The following is a 21,266-nucleotide window of genomic DNA, read 5'->3' as shown; positions in this document are numbered from 1 at the left end:
TTGGTAATTTTAAGTTCATTTTGAGGCTGCTCATCTCTACCTGTTTTCTTGAGCAAGTTATTTAACCTCTCTGAGTTCTATCCTCCCCAAAATAGGAATGATAATAGTTAGTAATTTTAAGTTCATTTTGAGGGTTAAATGAATAAGTATTTGTAGAATAGTGCCCAGCCCATAGTTAATGCAATAAGAGTATTTGTTAAGGCAAATAACAAGAAACAGGTTTGTTGTGGGAATGATTTAGATGTGAAATATGAAGTCCTTAAGGTAGTCCTTCTGATAGTAATAAGAATTCAGTAAGTATTAGATATTATTACATAACTAACATTAGCTATATTGTTTTTGTCATCAATGATGTTATTAATCATTCTTCAAAGCAGAGTTAACTTTTACAGAGGTCCTACAAAATTGTAAGCACAATGCTGGGAAACCATTTTTTTTCATTATCTTTGGAATGTTTCAGGATTTAGGAAACTGGTTCACCCAGTAATGTTCTTGTTTCCCTTTGTAGCAAGTAGCTAGAGGCCTGCTTGGTTTTCTCCCTGTCCTTGGAATCCTGCCAGAAGTAAACATTGAGTAGGAATATAGCCTTATATCCTAAATCCACCTGACCTTGACCTCTCAATCAGACTCCCACAAAACAATGGCTTGTTCAGGGCCATAAAGAGGACACTGTTGGGATATAAGTAGGTATAGCACTAACTCTGGAGCTCTTTGGGATATGATGTATTTCTCTAGATAGACAATATATATCCTTGTGGAATACCTAGAAAAGAAAACTGTTCTAAGAAATTTCTAGCCTTTGCTAATGAATTAGTACTAGTTATCATCTAAAATTAACTTCTATGGTTTTTATCTTTGCATACAAAAACAGCACATTCACCCAGTAAAAACCACTTTAAGATCTTGAGTCTATCTACCCTTATAGTTTGTGTGTGTGTATTGGCATTAATTTGGGGGAAAATGATAAACATTTTAATAAAAATGGTTTGATATACTATATTATTTGGAATTTTTACCATGAGCTTTACTTCCAAATATACCATGGAATTCAGATCATTCCATGAAATTTAACTTCAGTTCAAGGTAATACTGATTGTACCGAATATTCAAGGGTGGACTTTGGAGAATTATTCAGATTCTGAAGTAGGATCTGCCTAGCACTTGAGCAAAGGCTTGGGCTTAAAAAAACCTCAGCTATGGAAAAATAGGAGGGGGAAGATTTGCCTTCCTAACATTTATGTGAAAAGGACTTGGGGTGTTAGTTGATGAGAAAGTCAGTGTGAACATTAGGGGGCATTCATGGTCGCTCATAGCCCAGAGCAAAGCAGGTGATAATGTCATTGTACTTTGTGTTAGACCACATCTGGACAAGTGCCTTTATCCCTGGATGCTGTATTTAAGTGGAAAATTGATTCATTTGACCATGCCTAAAGCATAGTGACTAACATGGAGAAGAATCTAGAAAGAGGAATACGGCAGGATCCTTATCCAGGAGGGGTTCCTAGTCTAGGTGGGAAAGAGGCTTGGAAAAAAAAAATAGGAAGGAATATCACTGCTGTTTTCAAATATTTGCAACATGAACAGCTTTTCCTGGGAGCCAAAGCAGTTTTGGAACAGCCCACCTGGCTGAGGTCCAAGGCTAAGGGGAGAAGGGCTGCTCACAACACCTGGCTAGTGGTTTCATCATCCATAGAGCTGCCTTCTCCACTCCCACGAAGACCCCAGAACGCTTGAGGTCTAAAGAGGGAGAACTGTTAGAGCTAGGTTGCTCTCTACATACTTGCTTGTGATCACTTCCATTATCTTTCCTTTTCGTGCCAGGACCACATGGCTCTCAGTCCCTAGCTTGTAGCATCAAACTTGTGTTCCCCTCACCATGACCAGCTGGCCAGGAGGTAAAGCAGCACCTGGTATACTCCACTGCAGTGCTTCCTAACCTTTAATGTGCACATGAATCATCTGGGATCTTTCTGAAATGCAGATTCTGATTCAGTAGAGCTTGGGTGGAGCCCAATAATCTCGATTTGCAGGGGAGATGCTGCTGCTGCTACTGTGATCTCACTTTGGGTAACAAGCTGTACTACAAATAACGGGTCTTCCCCCAGGTGACAGCCAAATCCCATCAGGCCAGTGACCATCTTTTCCAAGTTGCTATCAGGACTAAGCCTCACATCTCTATTAGCAGAGGGTTACTGCCTGGAAATATTGCCTTATTCCCTTCTCAGCCTTTGTTAAACAATTTTATCTCGATGTCACTTAGCCATCCAGTGTTTTTGTCATCCCTATGGCCACTTCAGCAGTTATCTAACATATTATTTTTAAAAACACATCATATTGAGTTTCATCCAAATTGCTTGAGATAATATCACCTTTTGAATATGTACATGATGCTGTCAGAAACACTAGCCTAAGATACAAGTATTCACTAGCATCAGGGCAGATTTCTTTTCTCAAAGTTATATATTTGTGATTGCCATGAGGTAATCACTTACTCCAATGCTTTGTAAAGTGATATTTAAACAATCTATTTATAATACATTAAGCACTTGCTCAATGAGGCCATAACCCCAGGAATAATGATTAAATCTGGTTAAATGTATTTACCTTCCTCCTTAATGATTTTATCAGCAGATCTCTATAAGCATTTTTAGTTGTTGTTGATTGAATTCTTTTAGTCATGATCCTTCCATAAGGAGTCACTTAAGGGTCAAGACAAGGATATGAATATTGGTAAGTTCTCAAATGTAAGATCCTGGTTCTTTTCTATACTGGAGCTGTGTGGTCTTGGCAACGTATCAAATATCTCTGATCACATGTGAGCTCATCTGTAAAATAGGAATAATAATATCTGACTTAAATGAAATGGAATAATGTCTGTGAAAGCACTTTGCATATTGCTGGCACATGGCCATCACTCCTTTATTGGCAGCTTCTCTTGCCACTCTGCCTTTGCTTCTTAGGATGCTTTCTACTTTTTTTTTTTTTTTTTTTTTTTTTTTTGCGAGGAGGGACTTTTTCTTTCTTCACTCGTTTCAAAACAAGCGAGATAGGGATCTGCATTTTGAATGCTTTTCATTTCTTCACTGTGTGTTCAGGGAAGGCATGTTGAATGAATTAGTGGATAACAAGATAATCTCTAAGGCCTCTACTTTTAAGTTCTGTGTTTGATTTTTCTAATGTTTTAGCTGCTTGAAAGAAATTGTAGAATTTCTTTAGAATAAATGTTAAGGAATTTCTTTCTTTTTGGTCTTATAAAACATGTATTTTATTAATTATTGCTAATAAGTATGTACCTGCCCCAGGAGCTGGCCGCTATAGTATAAAGAACCTCTTCAGTTCAGGCTTGATTTTTTGCAGTGGTATAAATAAGTTGGGTCAGAACTGGTCTTGATTCTCTGCTTCCCCTGAACTTCTCTTGGGAAGATCTCCTGTGAAAGATGAGCAAGAAATATGCATTTGTTCTCTGACATGAGATTTGGGAATCATGCATAATAGAGGTTGAGTTTCATGATATATTCATTTTGGTCCTCATAGAAGATGCATTTTGTATTTTTGATTAAACAGTCTAGCTGGTAGGGTCAGCCCAACTCAGTGAATTAGAGAAGACATAGCAGGTCCCTCTAAATCTCAGGATTAAACTGGTCACCATCTTGGTGAGCAGCTCTTGAGTTGTCACATGAATGTGTTGCTGGAGGTTACTGCCACTTGAGGTTATCCTTGATGCTGCTTGAGGGCAACTCTGGTGTCTGCCTCTAGGATGGCAAAAAAATTGCTAGAAATTACACAGACAGTTAAATTTGAATGAATTGAAATCCTGTCTTGGGTATGTTATTTAATCCTTGAATTTCAGTTTTTAAGCCTTAAAATCAGTTCTGTAGGTTTTTGTGAGTAACCTGCTAGCTAGTATGTTCCCTGTCAGTGAGGTCAGATCTAATGTCAGTGACACATTTCAGGGGAGAAACATGGAAGACAAAATCCTTCTGCCCCCCCATGAAAGTGCCAGCCCTGGTGGGTGTCTGAGGAATGTCCCTAGAGTTACTTGCCATAGTCTACAGTGGTGGCACTAGGAATTTCTCACGGGTCTGGAAAACATGATAATCTTAGCAAAGAAAAATCCAAATGTGTGTTGCATTCTGGGATAATTTGAAATGCTGTTTGATATGTGAATAGCTTTCCACCTTTTCTCCTCTACTCATCATCTAGGAATTGTCCAGATATAGCCTTTGGTTTAGGGGGAAGGAAAAAATACCTAATCTCTTCAGTCTTGCAATTTATTTCAATCTCTGATGTCCAACAGGCCTTTTATTTTATTTTTTATTTTTTTTGCAGTGCTGGGGATGGAACCCAGGGCCTTGTGTTTGCAAGGCAAGCACTCTACCAACTGAGCTATCTCCCCAGCCCCGGGCCTTTTATTTCTTATTAATTCTTGAAAAAGTTAAAATGGGAATTCTAAAAATAAACATCAGTACATTCTTTCCACCCCAATGGCCTGCTTCAGACAATAGAAGAAGGATTCTGAACTGTGCTTTTATGTATTTGAGACATAGCCCCACACTTTGCTAATTAGCTTGTGGCTTTTTACCTCACAGTGCCTCAATTGATCTCCGTTTCAGAGGTTCCAAGTGTCACCACAAGTGCTGTCAGATAATAGGCAAATTGGGTCCCATACAGTACAATTGATTTCAGGTCATGGTTTTTTTTGTGTGTTGTATTTAGCTAATTTTAGATTTTGAGAAACCTGATACTAAGGGGTGGGGATTGGTGATAGCTGTGATATCCAGAACAAAAATAAAACAAAATTTTGCTTCTTTACACAGCTATTTTGAACTGGAGAGCAGTGGCCTGAGGGATGAGATTCGATATCACTACATACATAAAGGGAAGCCCAGGACAGAGGCACTTCCATACCGAATGGCGGACGGGCAGTGGCACAAGGTTGCACTGTCCATAAGTGCCTCTCATCTCCTCCTCCACGTGGACTGCAATAGGTATGTCTTTGTCTTTGATCTTTAGTGATTTTGCCCTTGGAATCAAGCAATGGAGAGGGGAAAAAAAAATCAAACCCCTCCAAGACTTGCCAGGAAACAAAAACCAAGGGACCTTAATTGTAATTTAACCTTCCAAATGGGTCATTAGGCGTGCTGAAATGACCAAGTGTAATACGATAAGAAAACAGTTCATTAAGATGAAACTGTATCCTGTGATTAGGAACAAATGTACAAAAGGTTGATTACAGATTGGGGAATATTAAGTGCACCTCAGTGTGCTCTCGGCACTGGCTGAAATTCCACGGAACTGTGATCACAGTTAACTGTGATATATTGTTGTTGAGTTCGTTCCACTTGGAAGCGAAGAAGCCAGTCTACCTTAGTATGAATCTGAGAAGCCTTTGCTACTGAAGCGGCTAATTCTATTTTACTTTATCAAGGGCAGCTTTGCTTAAATATCTTTTCAGAATGAGACCCTCTTAAAGAGGCTGTTCTTTGAATCTTTTGGAATCAGTGCCATCCATTCTGTACAGATAAATGTGCCTTCCAGCTTGTCAGAGGATCTGAGATCTGGGAGGTTCCATAGGAGGATGTAATGAGAAGGAGATGCTGTTCCATGTGGCACTGGAGACAGGTTTACTGACAACTGAAGAAGGGAGGAGACCATGGGTCTCTATGGAATCACTTGTGACTGGACAGCTGGATAATGATAGTTAAGGGGAATTTGTTGATCTCTCTAGAAACCACTGAAAATCCTTATAGATAGTGATCCGAATCCAATTACTGAGAATTTTTTTGCATTCCAAGCATGCATTGTTGGTTCTCATTAATGATGCCATTGAAGTTAAAATGACTGTTCAGCCCCAGGGCTTGCTCCCTGGGGCCTAGGGTACAGAAGGGCATGCTGGGGACAGCCTCCCTTCCAGAACCCATCAAGAGGAGGGGTATTCCAAGGTCAGTCAGTGACAGACTACATTATCTGATGAGATTTTTTAATGTGCTTGACACTTCTTGTGCAGCCTGATTTAGAAGACCTGGAAGGGCAGGAGTCTAGTATCAGCTCAATACAGTGTCAGACTCTGCCATATTGAAGTGAGTTTTGCTCCATTTTGATGTGATCTATTTAAGGTACTTCCTAGACTTCTGAAGTACTGTGGCTTTGACTAGATATAATGTTATGTCTGGACAGTTTCCATAGAAACCACTGGCTCCTTTTCACCCTGCAGACTTGGGTTGGACAGCCTGGAGGAAGCCAGCCTTTAACTGCTCTCTTCATTTCCACCTTTCAGAACCCAATGACTCTTTCAGTTCTCTAGAACTAAAGTGGCCTGTTAGACAACACTCTTGTTCCCCGTGACCTGCCACCCATATGCTGCCCAAGTGGGATTGCAGAGGAAGGACACTGCTTGTCCTCCTAAATCACAGGCCAGAAAGAGGCCTCAAACCCCTAGTTTAGTAATATCCAACCGAAAAAGTCCTGGAGATACTGCTGTTTTCTTGCTGCACATTATTTTTCTTATTTCCTCCAAAAGTTTTACTATATCTTGTTCTCTTTCAAAAAGAGAAAAAAATAGGAGAGAGAGAGACTATCTCTACTAAGCTAGAGTTTCTTGCCTTCAGAAATTCTTTGGTCCCTATGAAGTATTATTTTCTGCCCTCCTCAGTCACTTGTTAATTGATGACTTTGGGCAGGTTAATTTATTTATATCTTAGCCATTTCATTTGTAAATAGGAATAAAATACTAATACTTATTTAGTAATACTAATTATGCTCTACATGATGATGTTTTGGTTAATAACAGGCAGCATATAAGATGGTGACCCCATTAGATACATCCCTTAATGACATTATAGTCTTCTTAGTCTATGTAAGTGTATATATGATGTTCATGCAATGATGCAATCACCTAATTCACTTATTAGTACATATCCCTGATTTTAAGTATCATGTGACTGTACATATTTACAAATGGGAATGTTAAATAAAATATTCCATGTAAGATGCTTAGACCTTTGGTGTACAATATGCATTTTGGCAGTTTTTTTTATTCTGCATGTCTATAGTGCCTCTTTGACCTTGCCTCTAAACTTCTATTCTTTGTACATCCTTCATGGCTTCCATGGCCTCTTCTCAGGAAGAGTGGGAAAAGAATGGGGGTGCTTTAAGATTGGCCACTATTTATGAAGAATGGGTAGATACTTTTACTCTTTGGCGTATGATATAGCATGCTCTTTATGTAAGATCTTGGGAGATCCTTGAAGTCTAGAGGAAAAATATGGAATCTGATTAGTGGAACCCATTGCACTGGTGTTAGAGGAGAGACCTACATTTATTGAACATTATTATAGGCTAGGTAGCACACTAGGCCTAATGTTCCTTAGGATAGCCATGTGGGACAGTTGTTATAGACCCATTTTAAAGACTGGGAAATACAAAGACTCAGAGAAGGTAAGTAACTAGGTTTCAACAACATAAGCATAGAAACAAAACTTTGAACATGACTACCTCCCAAACCTTCTTCTTCATCTCCCCTCCATACCACTCCATAGTGTGCAAACAACATACACTACCCAAGACAAAGTCACAAGGACAGCAGTGAGTCTTCTCAGGAGAGAGGTGCTACAAAATGTCATAAAGACATCTAAAATCATAAGACAAGATTTCCCAGGCAATACCATTGCTCTGAAGAATTTTAGTGTGGCAGGACTTTCTGCTTTTCTTACACATAGGTTAGAATTGAGAAACCACTTTCTCAGACCTAATTGCACAAGTTGTCACAAGAAAAGCAACTGCTATTTTAGTAGCTCAACACTTTCTGTGCTACCAATGCTTACACTTTTTTTTCCCTTGCCTTAGCTGTTTAACCAGGCCTAGTTAGAAAATCCCAATATATGGGTAATAGATTACCTCAAGCTAGAAAGACAAAAGGAACCATTCAGATGGGTGGTTAGGCTGGTTATCTCCATTGCCTTGGGTTTTCTCCAGTTACCTTTTTAAAAAAATAATTTATTTAATTAGTTATACATGACGGTAGAATGTACTTTGATACATCATATATGATGGAGTATAATTTCTCATTCTTCTGGTTATACATGATGTAGAATACCACTGGTCAGATGGTTATATGTATACATGAGGTAATAATTTCTGATTCATTCTACTGTCCTCCCTACCCCCATACCTTCTCCCTTCCCTTTACTCCCTAATTCAAAGTAACTCTGTTCTTCATTAGCCACCCACCCACCTCCACAATGTGAATTAGCATCCAAATATCAGAGAAAACATTTGGCTCTTGGTTTTTTAGGATTGGCTTATTTCACTTAGCATGATAAGCTACCTTTTATATTAATGGTTGCCATCCAAACCTAGAATGAGACCTGATCAAACCTTCCTCTGATTCTCTCTCTCCGTTCTCAGCTCACTTAGCAGCCTGTCCCATTAATCAAAGAACAGAATCCACTAAACCTGGGATTCAGATCAGTGATCTTTCATATTCACCACAAATGGATTTTTTTCTTCATTTCATAACTTTTAATTTTCAATCAGCCAATCATTTATTGGGTAAACTCTCTACCAGGATACAAGGAAATAAAAGTGTCCTAGCCATCAGAAAGTTCATGGCTTTTTCATTTTGTTCTTTTAACTTCATCCTGAAGCCACCATTCCTTCTTCTGAACCATGATTGACCCTGTCCTGGGACCAGGGAGCCCAGACTGAGCTGGAAACCCTGTGAGTAGTTTGACAGCGGAGTATTGGAGAGAACTGAAAGTAGTCACTGCCAGCATCTTGATCTTAAAGCAACACAGACTGAGTCCCTCAGCATTGACACAATGGACTCCACAGTCTTTTCCATTAGAATGGCACATTTACCCAGCCAGCCTGTGGCTAGCACTTTTTGCAGTGTGCAAGTGTCCCTGCTCTAAGTCAACCTTCTATGTCTCACTGCTGGAAAGATTATCTCCTTATCACAGTTGATCATATTTTAACCAAACTCTGAATTCTCATTTCATTTGTTCAGACTTGTGTAAGTGTGCTTGGCATGTGTGTATGCTCATGCACACACACACACACACACACACACACACACACGCATACACGCACACACTCTTATCCTGATTGCCACCCTGAAAGTGAGTTAACTCAGTGATTATAGTCTGAACAATAAGCATATTTAGATTTTACTTTAATATGTACTATTTATAAGCCACAGAGTAATCCAATTTTTATTTTTAACGGATCTTTAAAAGCTTATTGAATCAGAAATTAAAATTACTATAAATCATAGAACAAGTCAGTAATTCAAAGTTTTTAATATTTTATAGTATTTTCAGGATACAAGTATCTACTTACATAGGTAGATTTCTCATAATGAAATATGTCAATATGGCATCTTTTTTCCAGAGAGCTCCTAAAGTATGAGTTGATCTTATTAAACCTCACATTTCTTAAGGTACTTAAGCTGTGTAATATATTACACTGATTTTATACAAACATTGCTACAGTGTAAAGGGGGAAATGAAGAAATGACTATAAATGACCATGGGTTCCCAAACAAAAACTTACACTCTGAATCTCAGGTCTCTGATTGAAATATTTACTTTAGAAACAGAAATAAGCATAACTCATCCTCAAAATTAATTAAAATAAAATTAGGAAGCCAGCATATGCCCCATGTCCAACTAACACAACAGCTCCAGATCTTCTGTCTAGGGAGAGATGACAAGCAGGCTAGTAAGCTGGGACATACCAAGACTTTAGTTAAGTAAGAATACCAAGCCATGATGCAAGAGATGGTGGAAGGCAGCATGTGATGGATTGTTATTTTCCCAGTAGAGACAATCAGGTCTGGAAGATCACAGGAGGGAGAGCTCCTGGGGATGTGGAGTAGCTTCTCAATTTTCTACCATTCCCAATGAAAATGCATGGCAGTTTCTGTGGTATACAGTATTGCCACTCTATGAATTGCTAGTGACTTGAGAGTCAGGCTTGTAACGAAGTTTATGTTGTGGACATTACAAAGCCAATCGTAATCTGGTGAGAGGAAAGTTTGTATGGGTGCATAGTATCAAGTTGTCAGTAATGGAAAGGAGAGAAAGAAGGAAGTATAGAGAGGGAAGGAAAGGGAAGAAAGAGCCATCTTCCATGTTTCATATTTCAGGAGACTGAGATGGGGTTTAACCTAGACTGAAAAAAATTCTAAACCTTTGTCTTGGCTGTGCCAGTTATAAAATGTGATTTTCATGCAATGATACAGAAAGGTAGGCAATCTGTGTCTTTGTTTTCCAATTAATTAATTAATTCTTTTTTTCATTCAAATACCAGGAAATGTGCTTGAATTTGTAAAATGGGACTAATAGTAACTCTTCTACCATAGGGGCATTGTGTGATTGTAGCTAGAGGGCCCATGTGAAATCTGAAAATTTCAAGCTATTACATAAATAGTACCGTAGACATGAACCATCATATTGAGATGATTTTCAAGTATTATACTGGAAAATAGTATGATTCAGTCTCAGTTTTGCCTCTATAAAAGCAGTAGCTAATGTCCCATGTTTTCAGGACCAAATGGGTAGTATGAATTCATGGTACAAAATAAAGTTTGAGGTCATTTGGGTCCCTGAAGTTATTCTGATTGCCAGGTCTTAGGTGAGGTTCTCCATTAGTTTGTCTTAGTTTCCTGGTCTGTAGTGCAGCACAGTGGTGCATGATTTTTATACTAACAAGATCACTTTAAAAATATATAAAGCAGGGAAGAAAATGTTCAGTGTGATAAGATCATTTGTTGATCTTGGCAGGGTTTTGAGAACATGGTGTGGCTTCTTTTACTTTCTTCCTGTGGTGGTGGTGAGGCGGGGGTTGAGAGAATTAGCCCCTACTTACACCTGAGCCAAAATTATTGTGACTTTTATGAAAGGATGTAAAGTTTTACCAAGTGAAGAAACTCACTTGTTAGTTTTTTCTGTGTCTCCTAAAGCCCACGTGGATGAACAAAATAGTATTATCATTTGCATTCCTGCTTTAGCCCCAAAATGTTCTGGTCTGAAAACATGAGCTTAAAGAAACTGTTACATTTTTATGACTATGGGAAAGTTTTCTTCTATTTCTGCAGTTTGTGGATATTGTCTTTCTAAGCATATAATGAGGATCTAGAACTTTGTGACTTTTTTTTTTTCATTATTGAGATTGAACCCAAGGCTCCTTAACCACTGAGTCACATCACCAGCGCTTTTTATGTTTTTATTTTGAGATAGGTTTTGCTAAAGTTGCTCAGGACTTCGCTAAGTTGCTGAGGCTGACTTTGAACTTGTGATTCCCCTACCTTAGCCTCCTGAGTTTCTGGGATTACAGTACCTGGCTAGAACTAGGTAACTTTTAATCCTCTTTCCAACTTTGACCTTTTTGGGGATCTGATTCCATATCATCACAAAACCTACTTCAGGACCCTGGAGAGAAGCCCAGTTTACCCTCTTCATAGGGCCACTTCTGAGGAGGATTCAGCAATCATCTGGATTTATGTGTGGGTTGACAGGCAGCAAGCTGCTCATAAGCAAAGACCAAAGCTTACTTCCCCTTATTGTGCACTCTCTCTTTAAAGATCAGTTGCCTCCTTCCATGTTGGAATAGATGCTGAATATTCATTTTTTGATGCTAAGGTATATTGACTTCTTGTTCTCTGTACCTTGTGCCCTTTCTTTCTTCCAGAGTCTTCTATGCCAGACATATGAGAGTGGACAGCCTCTGGGGGTGAGGGCTGCCCTGGTCATGGAGGCTTTGGTAGCTTAGTGACCTACAAGACAAGCAATGTACTGTAGCAAGCAGATGATGGATAGTTGTGTTGTATGGAAACACAATACATCCTCTGAATACCCAAGGGAAAATAGAAACCTTTGACACTGCCGAGTCACAAAGATTTGAATAACATAGAGAGGGAATGTAAAGATTTAGGGGGCCAGTGTAACATATTCAAAGTTGTAGCTTCTTTGGAAAACTGGAAAGTGGCTGCTTCATCATTAAGGTGACTCAGACACCTGCATGTTGGCTCCCTCGTTCTGACTGCCCCCGCCTCTCCCTATCCTATGTAGCCTGTGGCTTATTCATTTCAACCTCATTAGGTGGATTCCAAGTTTAACTTTGTCCTACGTTCCATTGACATCAGGAGCAGACCTATTTCTAATTTTCTTTTGTTCCCTGGTGGGTTTAAATATGCCTTTTAGTTAACTGTGGCCTCAATGGCAGAGAGAGAGGCAGGAGGCAAAAGGATTAAGTGAAGTGGATGAACAGAATGGCTTCATTTCCCTCATCAACCTCTATTCCTGGGTTTTTGAAGTTGTAGTGAAAAGGATTAAATAGAAACACAATAGAATCTTTCCTTTATCTAATGGTCTGTTGTCTGATGCCATCTGTAGATTCACACGAAGGTATTTTATTGTATAGATGAAGCCCAAGAGGTATTAGAATAGAGAGAAAAATAAGACTTCATTTGCAACTCAAGGTGATTTCATCTGCTTGCCTCAGACACGTTTGGGGTTGTCATGGAGTTGCATGAACCTGGCTCTACATAGGATGAATGAAGGGAAAATAGGGTGCAAGAGAAATAAATGTTTTCTTTGAGAAAGAATATTGATGCTTGATTTTTTATTGTTATAATTTTACTCTATGCTTTTGGTGAATGTGCACAGCTATTTTTTTTTTTAAGGAAAGCACAAAGAGAAAATAAAAAGTCAAATCAGAACAATACACATGATGGAACCCTATTTGAAAAAAAATAAATATACATTTATATTTTAGTTGTCTCTGTTCTTTTTATGCTTCACTTGTTGGAAAGGATCAGTGGGGAATAAAAAAATGCATGAGCCATGAGGATTCTTTTGTTGAAAAAAATTCCAATTGCTGTATTAGTTTTCCAGTTAGACCAATCGTGCTGATGCTGTTGAAAACAACTGAAGATTTTCTACAGTACTGTAGAGAAATTAATCTATCTCCTGGAACCTTTAATTGAACTAATGTTATTAATAATAGCACAGAACCGTTGAGTGCCAGAAAGTCTATTTATGGCTGTACCTGTGTTTCCTATAGAGGTGTGTTGGGGATGGGGCATGAGGAGTAGGAGGCATGGAAGTAAAATTTTTCTTTGCACTCTTTTCCTGCCCTAAGCCCACTTTCAGTTTCCTCTTGTTCCCCAGCTTATCCTTTTGACTTCTGGTGAGTGTTTCTTCCAGCAGGGGTTCCAGAGCTACTGAGCTAGCTGGTTAATGTGACTGGACCCTCACTTGAGGGTTTTCCTTAGCAATTAGAGCGGAAATAGTTTCTCTTCTCCTTAAAGGGCCTGGGTAATGCTGTCTGTACCTTCCTCAGGAATGTCATGTCGCATCCCTACTCATTAGACTCTATTAGCCTGAGGGCATCACTTTCCTGACAGCAAACTTCACACATATGTACTTATAGGCTTCAGGTTGGGGCCATCAGTGGGTTCTTTGGGACACTCAGAATGCCCGTGTTACCCAGAATGGAGTTTTATTTCCATTGGAGGTAAACAGCCCCGGGCTGTGATTAATCCTGGTATCTCCTCAGCAAAGCACTTAAGCAACTTAGTCACTCAGTGCACTTCTGCTAATACCTACTTTCCAGGTCTGATGCTGGCTTTGGCTGAAGGAGAAGCAAGATGAGGACTGAGGAAATGTAGAATTCAAGTTTCTTGAATTCCTTGACATTTTAGCCTCAGAGACCCAAAGCCATGCTGGGGGAAATGCAGACTTTTTGCGTAATCATTAATAAGCTGAGGTTAGTGTTTCATAATTCTTCAGAGATGGTTCACATATTCACTTGTCTTCATTATGGCCCTGTGAGATGGATGTTCTTATATCTTATAGATGGGGACTTTTGAGACACTGAGAAAAGAAGCAGCTTGTTCAAGGGTACACAGTAAGTCAGGGGCAGACAGGAGCCAGAGCCAGAGTCCTTTCTTATTCCTCTTTTCAGGGAGTGTATTCTCTAGCATTGTTACCACCCAAGAGAGTCAAATAGCTTTCTCTGGACTAGCATTCAGGACTTAGATTTCCTCTTCCACTTCCATCTTCTCATGGAATAAGTTCAAGGTATCCCAATTATTAACAGGGGAAAAAAAAAAAAAAGCTAAGTTTCATGTATCATTTTCTGAAATTAGGGGAGCTAGCCAGCTCATAAGATCAAACCCTGTTGGACTGTGATCTATCTTGGTATAAATTCCAACTTTTGCTCATAAGTTGGTCTTTAGATGCCAGAATGCTTATGTGGAATTGGTTTTATATTTAAATTCCCCTTCTTCCTAGAATTTGGAGGGTTGAGAAGTTTGTGGTTTCAATACTACAGAGATACGGCTTGTTGTCCTTGTATGATTTGTGCGTCTTGCGTGGGCCTCGGTGCTGATGTGCAACGGCCACAGGCCTAACCTTAAATCACAATGACTGCAGATGAGACCTTTAGCCATTTCCTTAAATGTGGAAGTAGAAGTATTAGACTAGCCTCCAGTGTTACATATGTGGTTTTACACTGTTCTGATGTAAATTTTGATATTTACTGTTTCAAGGTGATAAACCCTTTGTAGTCCTTAAGGTGGCTTTGCAATCACAAGGTCTCATTAAAAACTACTGGCAGTGAAATAAAGGGTTGAACAATGGGGGACCCTCATTTAGGAGGACTTTTGTCATTATTGCTTTTTTTATTGGTACCTAATTAGATATATACTGAAACCTGCAGAAGCTAATAAGAGAGCTTGGGAGGTAGATGGACACATTGAATTCTAAGTAATTTTCATGAATGGCAATTTTTCATGAATATTATAGTGATGTACAAGGACTTCACACTACAAGCCTATTCCCTTCCCTTGCCAAAAAAAAATTAAGCCCAATTAATATCATCTATATTTTAGGATAAAAATTCCAATCCTTAATTTAGCTTACACAAAATTTATATTGTCTGACCAGTGTTTCCATTTATTTTTTGTACTCTAACCAATGTTTCCTTCTACAGTTTTTATCTTTATCCTCTGACCTCAAATTCTTTTAGTTTTTTAAAATGTACCATATTCACTTAAGCCACTGGACCTTTGCACATGCCATTTCTGTAATGTCAGTTAATTCCTACTCATCTTTAATTTTTAGACCAAAAGAAAGGAACCAATTGTGTTTTACATTTTCACCATAAAATAAGATTTTATTTTTTACTGAGCAGGTTTTGATCATTTGATTCATGTCTGCCTGTCCCACAGGCTGTAAACACCCTGAGAGCTCTATTGTGTCATTAATGTCTACCACAGAACTGCCACATAATAACTAATCAACAATATTAGCAAACACTTGAATGGTTGAATAGATGGAAAAGGTGTGTTTAGAGTTTGTATTTTGTCTTCTGGCCTCTACTCCTACTCTTTCTGATGGCTCTATTAGTTAGGAATTTTTCCTTTGCCTCAGTTTCCTCATCTTTGCAAAATTGGCAACCTTTCTGTTCAGTCCATTTGCACAGGTTTGTTGTGAGGATCAAACCAGAACTTCCATGTGAATGTATATCAAAAATTCCAGCATGCTTTGTAAACAGGCACAAGGAAAGGCAAAGATGAAGTCATCCTCACACTTCTGTTTTTGACTTTTGGGGATTGTCCGCTTCTGGATGAAGGCAGTTAATTTATAGAAGGATTTTGGTGCTTCCTTGGTCTGATTCATAGCATAAGGTGAGTCGTGCTCTGCTCTCAAGTTGAATTTACATGTGCCCGTGTCAGCGGGAGCTCTGGCAGGCGTGAAGGAGTGGAAGAGAAGGTAATTTACAGATGGGGCACGAACATAAACTGATGACAGGTGAGACTCAGGCACACGTGTCCCCCTGCTGGAGAGCAGACACAATGGGGGACGTGTGTTGCCTGTACAGTGGACATGTCACCATAATAAACCCCTGTGAGGCTGTTTCTTAACACTGCATTTGAGGCTCACAGGCAGAGCTTCCCATCAAGTCCTCTGCGCGTGGTTTCCAGAATGACTGATGCTGCTTTGGTAAAGTGTCATTGTGAAGCTGGCTGGATGTGTTTTTCTGTAATAGTTTAAAATTATGAGAGGTGTAAGGTATTTAAAACTATCGCCCTGCCTTTAATCCCATTTTATAGAAATAGTCATTATGAGCACTTTTATTTCTATTCTTCAGATTTTTCTTTGAATATACAAACACATGTTACAATAATAAAAATAACACCATACATATTGTTTTCATTTAAAAGAATGAGTCCAGTAAACTATTGATTTGCAATAGGGACATACTTGGGAGGAATGAGGGCTGCTTTGATTTTTTTAGGATAATCTGGGCAGCTTTGTCCCTTGGCAGTGTGCGGAGCAGTGCTCACTGCAAGTTTCCAGCTTCCTGCGTTGGAATACATCCCTCTTGCCTGCCACAAACAGCAGGGACTAGAGAACCTGGGAGCCAGGAGCCCCCTGCCCTTGGAGCAGCATGTCCTATCTTGGCCATGTAGCTAGGTGAGAACATGGCAATGAACCTATGCTGAGATGGGAGTAACCAAATTGAAGTAGTATGTGATGAGGGTCAGGTGGGCATAATGCTCAATCTTATTTTGTGTGGCCGAAGTGAAGCTGGTGCTGTCCAAGGTGAACACAATGAGAGGAATGTGTAGTTGAGTGATTAAGAAGACAAGCTTTTGGAGTTGGACAAAAAAGGATTTCAACTCTGGCTTTGCCATGAGCAATGCTGCCCTCTGCAATATATTTAAGGTTTGCAAACCTCAGTCTTAAGATAGTTATAATAGTGTATCCCTAATGGGATTGTGAGAATGAAATGTGACAAGGCACACAGATCAGAGAGGCCACTCTGGGTTGCAAATAATGGTAACTTAAACTACAATAATATATCGTGTTTCCTTAAACAAGAAGTTTAGATGAAGTGGTGTCTGAGATGTATCTGTAGCTCAGATGTGACATCTGGGATGAGACCCTTAGGGATCTTCTACTCCACTTTCCCAGACATTGTTTCTAGATGCTTTTCCCTGGCAAAGTGGACAGGAATGGCCATGATTGTCATAGACCAATAATCCATCTTGCCATGGTGCTGACACATTGCTCACCTGACAATACTGAGGTTTGTTGAGCAACAATGAAGGGGAAGTAGCTGTTGGGCATATGGTCAACTGTATCTGCCCAGAACATCAGTAGTTCAGCACTGGGTTTGGTAAGTATTTAATCTCTGCCTTTATGATGCTGCTGATGCTTGATCTGATTGCAATGGCTCTTCTTGTATGTCTGAGCAGAACAGAAGTGTACAGTACAAGTAATACCAGTATCTGGCTTATCGGGAGTCATTTTTATGCATGGCCATTCCTGCCATCAAGGCATCTTCAGAAGGTCCCAGGCCATGATCAAACAGGCCTGACTGTCTCCTGCCTCCGGAGTCCATCAGCCCCTTGGGCAGACATAGCTCTTGTTGGACTTCTGCTTTGGGAAACCAAGTCACCACTTGTCTGCCTGTTGCTGCTGCCCTCTTACAGGGCATTCAACATAGCTGCCCATTCCACATAAGGTACCATGGTAGGCCATCTAAGTCAGTGTCAACTGCAGCTCCTATCCAGGCCAGCCTTCCTGTTTATGCTCTCCTCCTGATACTCCAAACCCTTGCTTTTTTGGTTCATCAATCTCTGGCTTTTGCAACTTTTTTGGATTCCTTTTTTAAGAATTCCAAGGCTACCTTGCCACTCTACAGCATCCTCCCTGGCAGGGAGATCCCTGCATTTACTTTGTTATATTCTCTTATGTTGACTCCTTAACATAGCTTGGTGTTTTTATTTTCCTGCCATACCTTAACTACAAGTTGGATCCTGGAGAGTTTGCAGCCTGCTGGTTTATCTCTCTGGAGTTAGAGCCATGCCCTGGTGGAATTTGGCATTGCAGCTTGGCTTAAAGTTTCACTCAGAGTAATTCTGAAATCTGGAAAAGAAAACGATTACAACCTTTACATTATCCTCAAAACTGTTAAACATGCAAAATATGTGGCTGAGCCTTGCTCTAAAGCTCATACTTGCTAAGCAGCACATGAGAAAAGTGACCCAGTATTTGCAAGAGGAATGATCTCTGGGATTAACTGAAATGTCACTTCTTTCAAAAGAGAGGATGCTTAGTATTAACTACAGTCATCCCTTGAGGGGGAAGCAGGGCTGGGTGGTGGAAAAAACCTTGAAGTCCAGGTCGAGTATCTTCTAGTTTCTTCTCCAGAACATTCTCTTTCCTACCTTCCTCACTCTGCTCTGAGGCCTAGCAGGCTGTCTGGATTCCTTCTGAATTTCATTAGCAGGAGATTGGAGGAAGGGAGCAGAGGGCCCTATTCCTGCAGTTCCCTTTCTGTGGAGTCACCCAAGTCTGGCTCTGTCCCTTGACTAAAGGCCATAGGCCCTAATTAGGTGGCCATAATTTTGGGTTCCCTGCCTTTTTATGCTCAGGAAGGTAATAGCTCTGCCGATCCCTTTAACTTTTTACAAACTGTGGGGTAACACACCTTCCTTTGCTACTGAGCTACTCCTCACCCACTAATCCTTTTGGTTCATTATTCTCTTTTCAAATTACCAAATTTCAGTATAGTAAATCCCACCAAGACCCTGGCTTTTCTGGATGGCTCTCTGGCTTCCCCACTTCCTAGTGGTATGTCCTTAGGCACGTTTCTTAACCCCCTTGAGTCTTGGGTTTCTCATCAATAAAATGGGGGTGGCAGTAATCCTGCTTCTGTCTTCCTCACCAGGGAGAAAAGGAGTGTGCCCATGCCATGTAAGCTCCGCACGCACCAGGGAGGGTTCCCACCTCTGTGGCATGTCCAGAGCTTGTGGACGTGGACTTTGGGGAGAGTGCAAGACTTGTGAGTGGGAGTCTGTAGCTCTCAACAGGGGGCACAGCACAGCATCTCTCCTGTTCCCTCAGCACAGTGAAGGAGAGGCACCTGTGACAGGAGGACAACCTGACGGTCACCTTTCCAAGCTGAACCCACAGGACCTCTTCCTTCACTCACCTGAGCAGACAGGACCAACTCACCAGGAACACAGACAAGGTCTCCAACTCCAGACCTGTGATTTAACGATGCAATCAGCCTCTGATAGGATGGATTCTATGACAAGGCCTTAGGGAAATTCAGTTGTGGGATCAAAAAAGACAAAATCATCAAAATGGTGAAACAAATGAAAAAGACTGATTCTTGGGCTTTTGTTCTCCAACATTCAGAGAGTTCAGTATTTGGCAAGGGTAAATCATGAGTATTTGTGTCTGTGGTAATCTGACACGGGTGGCTACAAGAAATAGCAGTGATATCTAGGTTGGAAATTGCCTTGGGAGGTCTTATGCTTGGCTTCAGGATGGATGTGCCAGCCCCTGTAGCAAATGGCTCTGTCTTGTGCCCATCGACTCATCCTTTTTTTTTGCCCTTGAAGGACTCATCAGCATGTGAAATTACCTTGATCACTTACCTGCTTACAATTTTGTGGTGTGTCTCATTCTCCCTCACTCATACCCCTCACCTCCAGTAAGGCATATTGACTATTTGAACTTGTTCTGTTTTAATGCCGAGTCCCCTGAATCTGACCAAATGCTTGCTGGGCACACAGTGGGCACTCAGTTCTGGTTGAGTGGATGAATGAGTTAATAAACTAAAGGATTCGTACACATAGGCGACTGTGTTGGGTATGAGAGGAATTCTGGACCTCTAAGGAGCATATATATATATATATATACACATATATATATATATAATATTCTTTCCATAACTTTGAAGAGATGGGCATGAATTCCCAATTCCAAGACTTAAAATGCTTGGGGCCCAAAAGGAAGCAAAGGCACAGGCAAGCTGTAATTTGAAAATGGGAGAAATGACTTCACAGGGAAATGACGAGAGAGTAGAGAGAATGGTGATTTAAGGAGGCAGCTTGTATTAGAGTCAGACTACTGGATTCTTGTTTAGATTCTTCTTTTTCCAAAGGTTTCCTTTTGCCTAAGTTACTCAAGCTACATTTTTAAAATTTATTTTTTATAAAAGGAGTCTGGAGGTGTAACTAAGTGGTAGGGTGCTTGAGTAGCATGTACCAGGTCAGGGTTTGATCCAGAATAATAATAACAATAGAAATTAATAATTAAATAAAAACAATCCCATTTCATGGGTTTAATTGAAGTCATACATGGAAAGCATATAGATTTTTGTCTGGCACACAGTAAGGACTCAGTAAATGTTGATGATGGTGATGGTGATTGTTACCAGAGTTGTAGGAGGAGGAGGAAGAAAAGAAAATTTATGAAATAAAATTCAGTGAATCCTGGCCAGAAGGTGAGAAAACCCAGGTACCATCTGTGCTACTCAGCTTTGTGTGACCTTTGGCAAGAACGTCCCTTCTCTGAGCATCACTTTCAAAATGAGGGATTTGAACTTGATGGTCTCTGTGTGCTCTCAAATTATGATTAGTTGGCATAGAATTGCACTTGGAGGATGCAGAGTATTTGTGTATAAGAGAGTATGGTGTGCATGTGGGGGGATAATTTTCTCAGTTAAATTTTTTTTCTGTTTATACCATCAGGTTATTTAATAGAAAAGAATGGCATGTCTCTTGTGATCTTTCTACCCCAGGCCTCACACACTGGATGCAGAGGAGATTCTCTAATATTCGTTGGTTGCTTGAATGACTGATTTGGTTGCATTTAAGATTTGGAAAAATTCTAGTAGGTTCAGAAGAGAGGGAAAGAAAGGGTAAAGGATAATTCCATTTAAAAAATTTCTAAATTGTCCATAAGACATTTGTGTTGCCCTTCCCCATATATATTTCAGAAAAGGAAATAGAGGGTGGAAGAAAACAATGAGAAAGTAGGAAAGAAGTGACTAATATTTAGCTGGTGTCTTCCATGTGCTAGGCGTTTATAGCATTGTATTTGACCTTTGGAACAATCTTGTGAGATGTGAGAGCAGATGTTTTTAAGGCATCTTCATTTCCATTTTGATTGTGAGGTGGTAGGATCATGGAGAACTAACCTGCCAGTAGGAGGCAGGTTAGAGGTGGGTTGAAACCCAGGCCTGTGTGACTACAAAGCCATCACACTTTTCTCTGAGGAGCAACTATTCCACATCTCCTCCCCACTCCTCATACTCTCAACACTTCCAGGCCTCTTCTAACATTTCACTGATAAACTCTCTTCCTACCTCGCCCAGGAAATACCTGGTTCTGTACTATGAAATCTGCATGTTCCCATTTAGGGTATCCACTTTTCCTTGTGCAGGTTCAGCTTCAA

At 40.0% G+C, this 21,266-nt stretch overlaps 1 protein-coding gene across 2 annotated transcripts in view; it reads left to right on the top strand.

Moving 5' to 3' along the window:
- The window catches only part of Nell1 (neural EGFL like 1), an 865,354-nt gene that overhangs the window by 158,989 nt on the left and 685,099 nt on the right, over positions 1 to 21,266 (top strand). For both annotated transcript variants that reach the window (XM_047517024.1, XM_047517023.1), the window contains exon 4: positions 4,818 to 4,988. In XM_047517024.1, coding sequence (XP_047372980.1) covers positions 4,818 to 4,988 — 171 coding nt within the window. The remainder of the gene's footprint in view (positions 1 to 4,817; positions 4,989 to 21,266) is intronic.

This window comes from Sciurus carolinensis, chromosome 11, assembly GCF_902686445.1.
Source record: "Sciurus carolinensis chromosome 11, mSciCar1.2, whole genome shotgun sequence".
Taxonomy (NCBI): Eukaryota; Metazoa; Chordata; class Mammalia; order Rodentia; family Sciuridae; genus Sciurus; species Sciurus carolinensis.
Note: the sequence above shows the minus strand (reverse complement) of the source record. Positions and strands in the feature narration are given on the sequence as shown.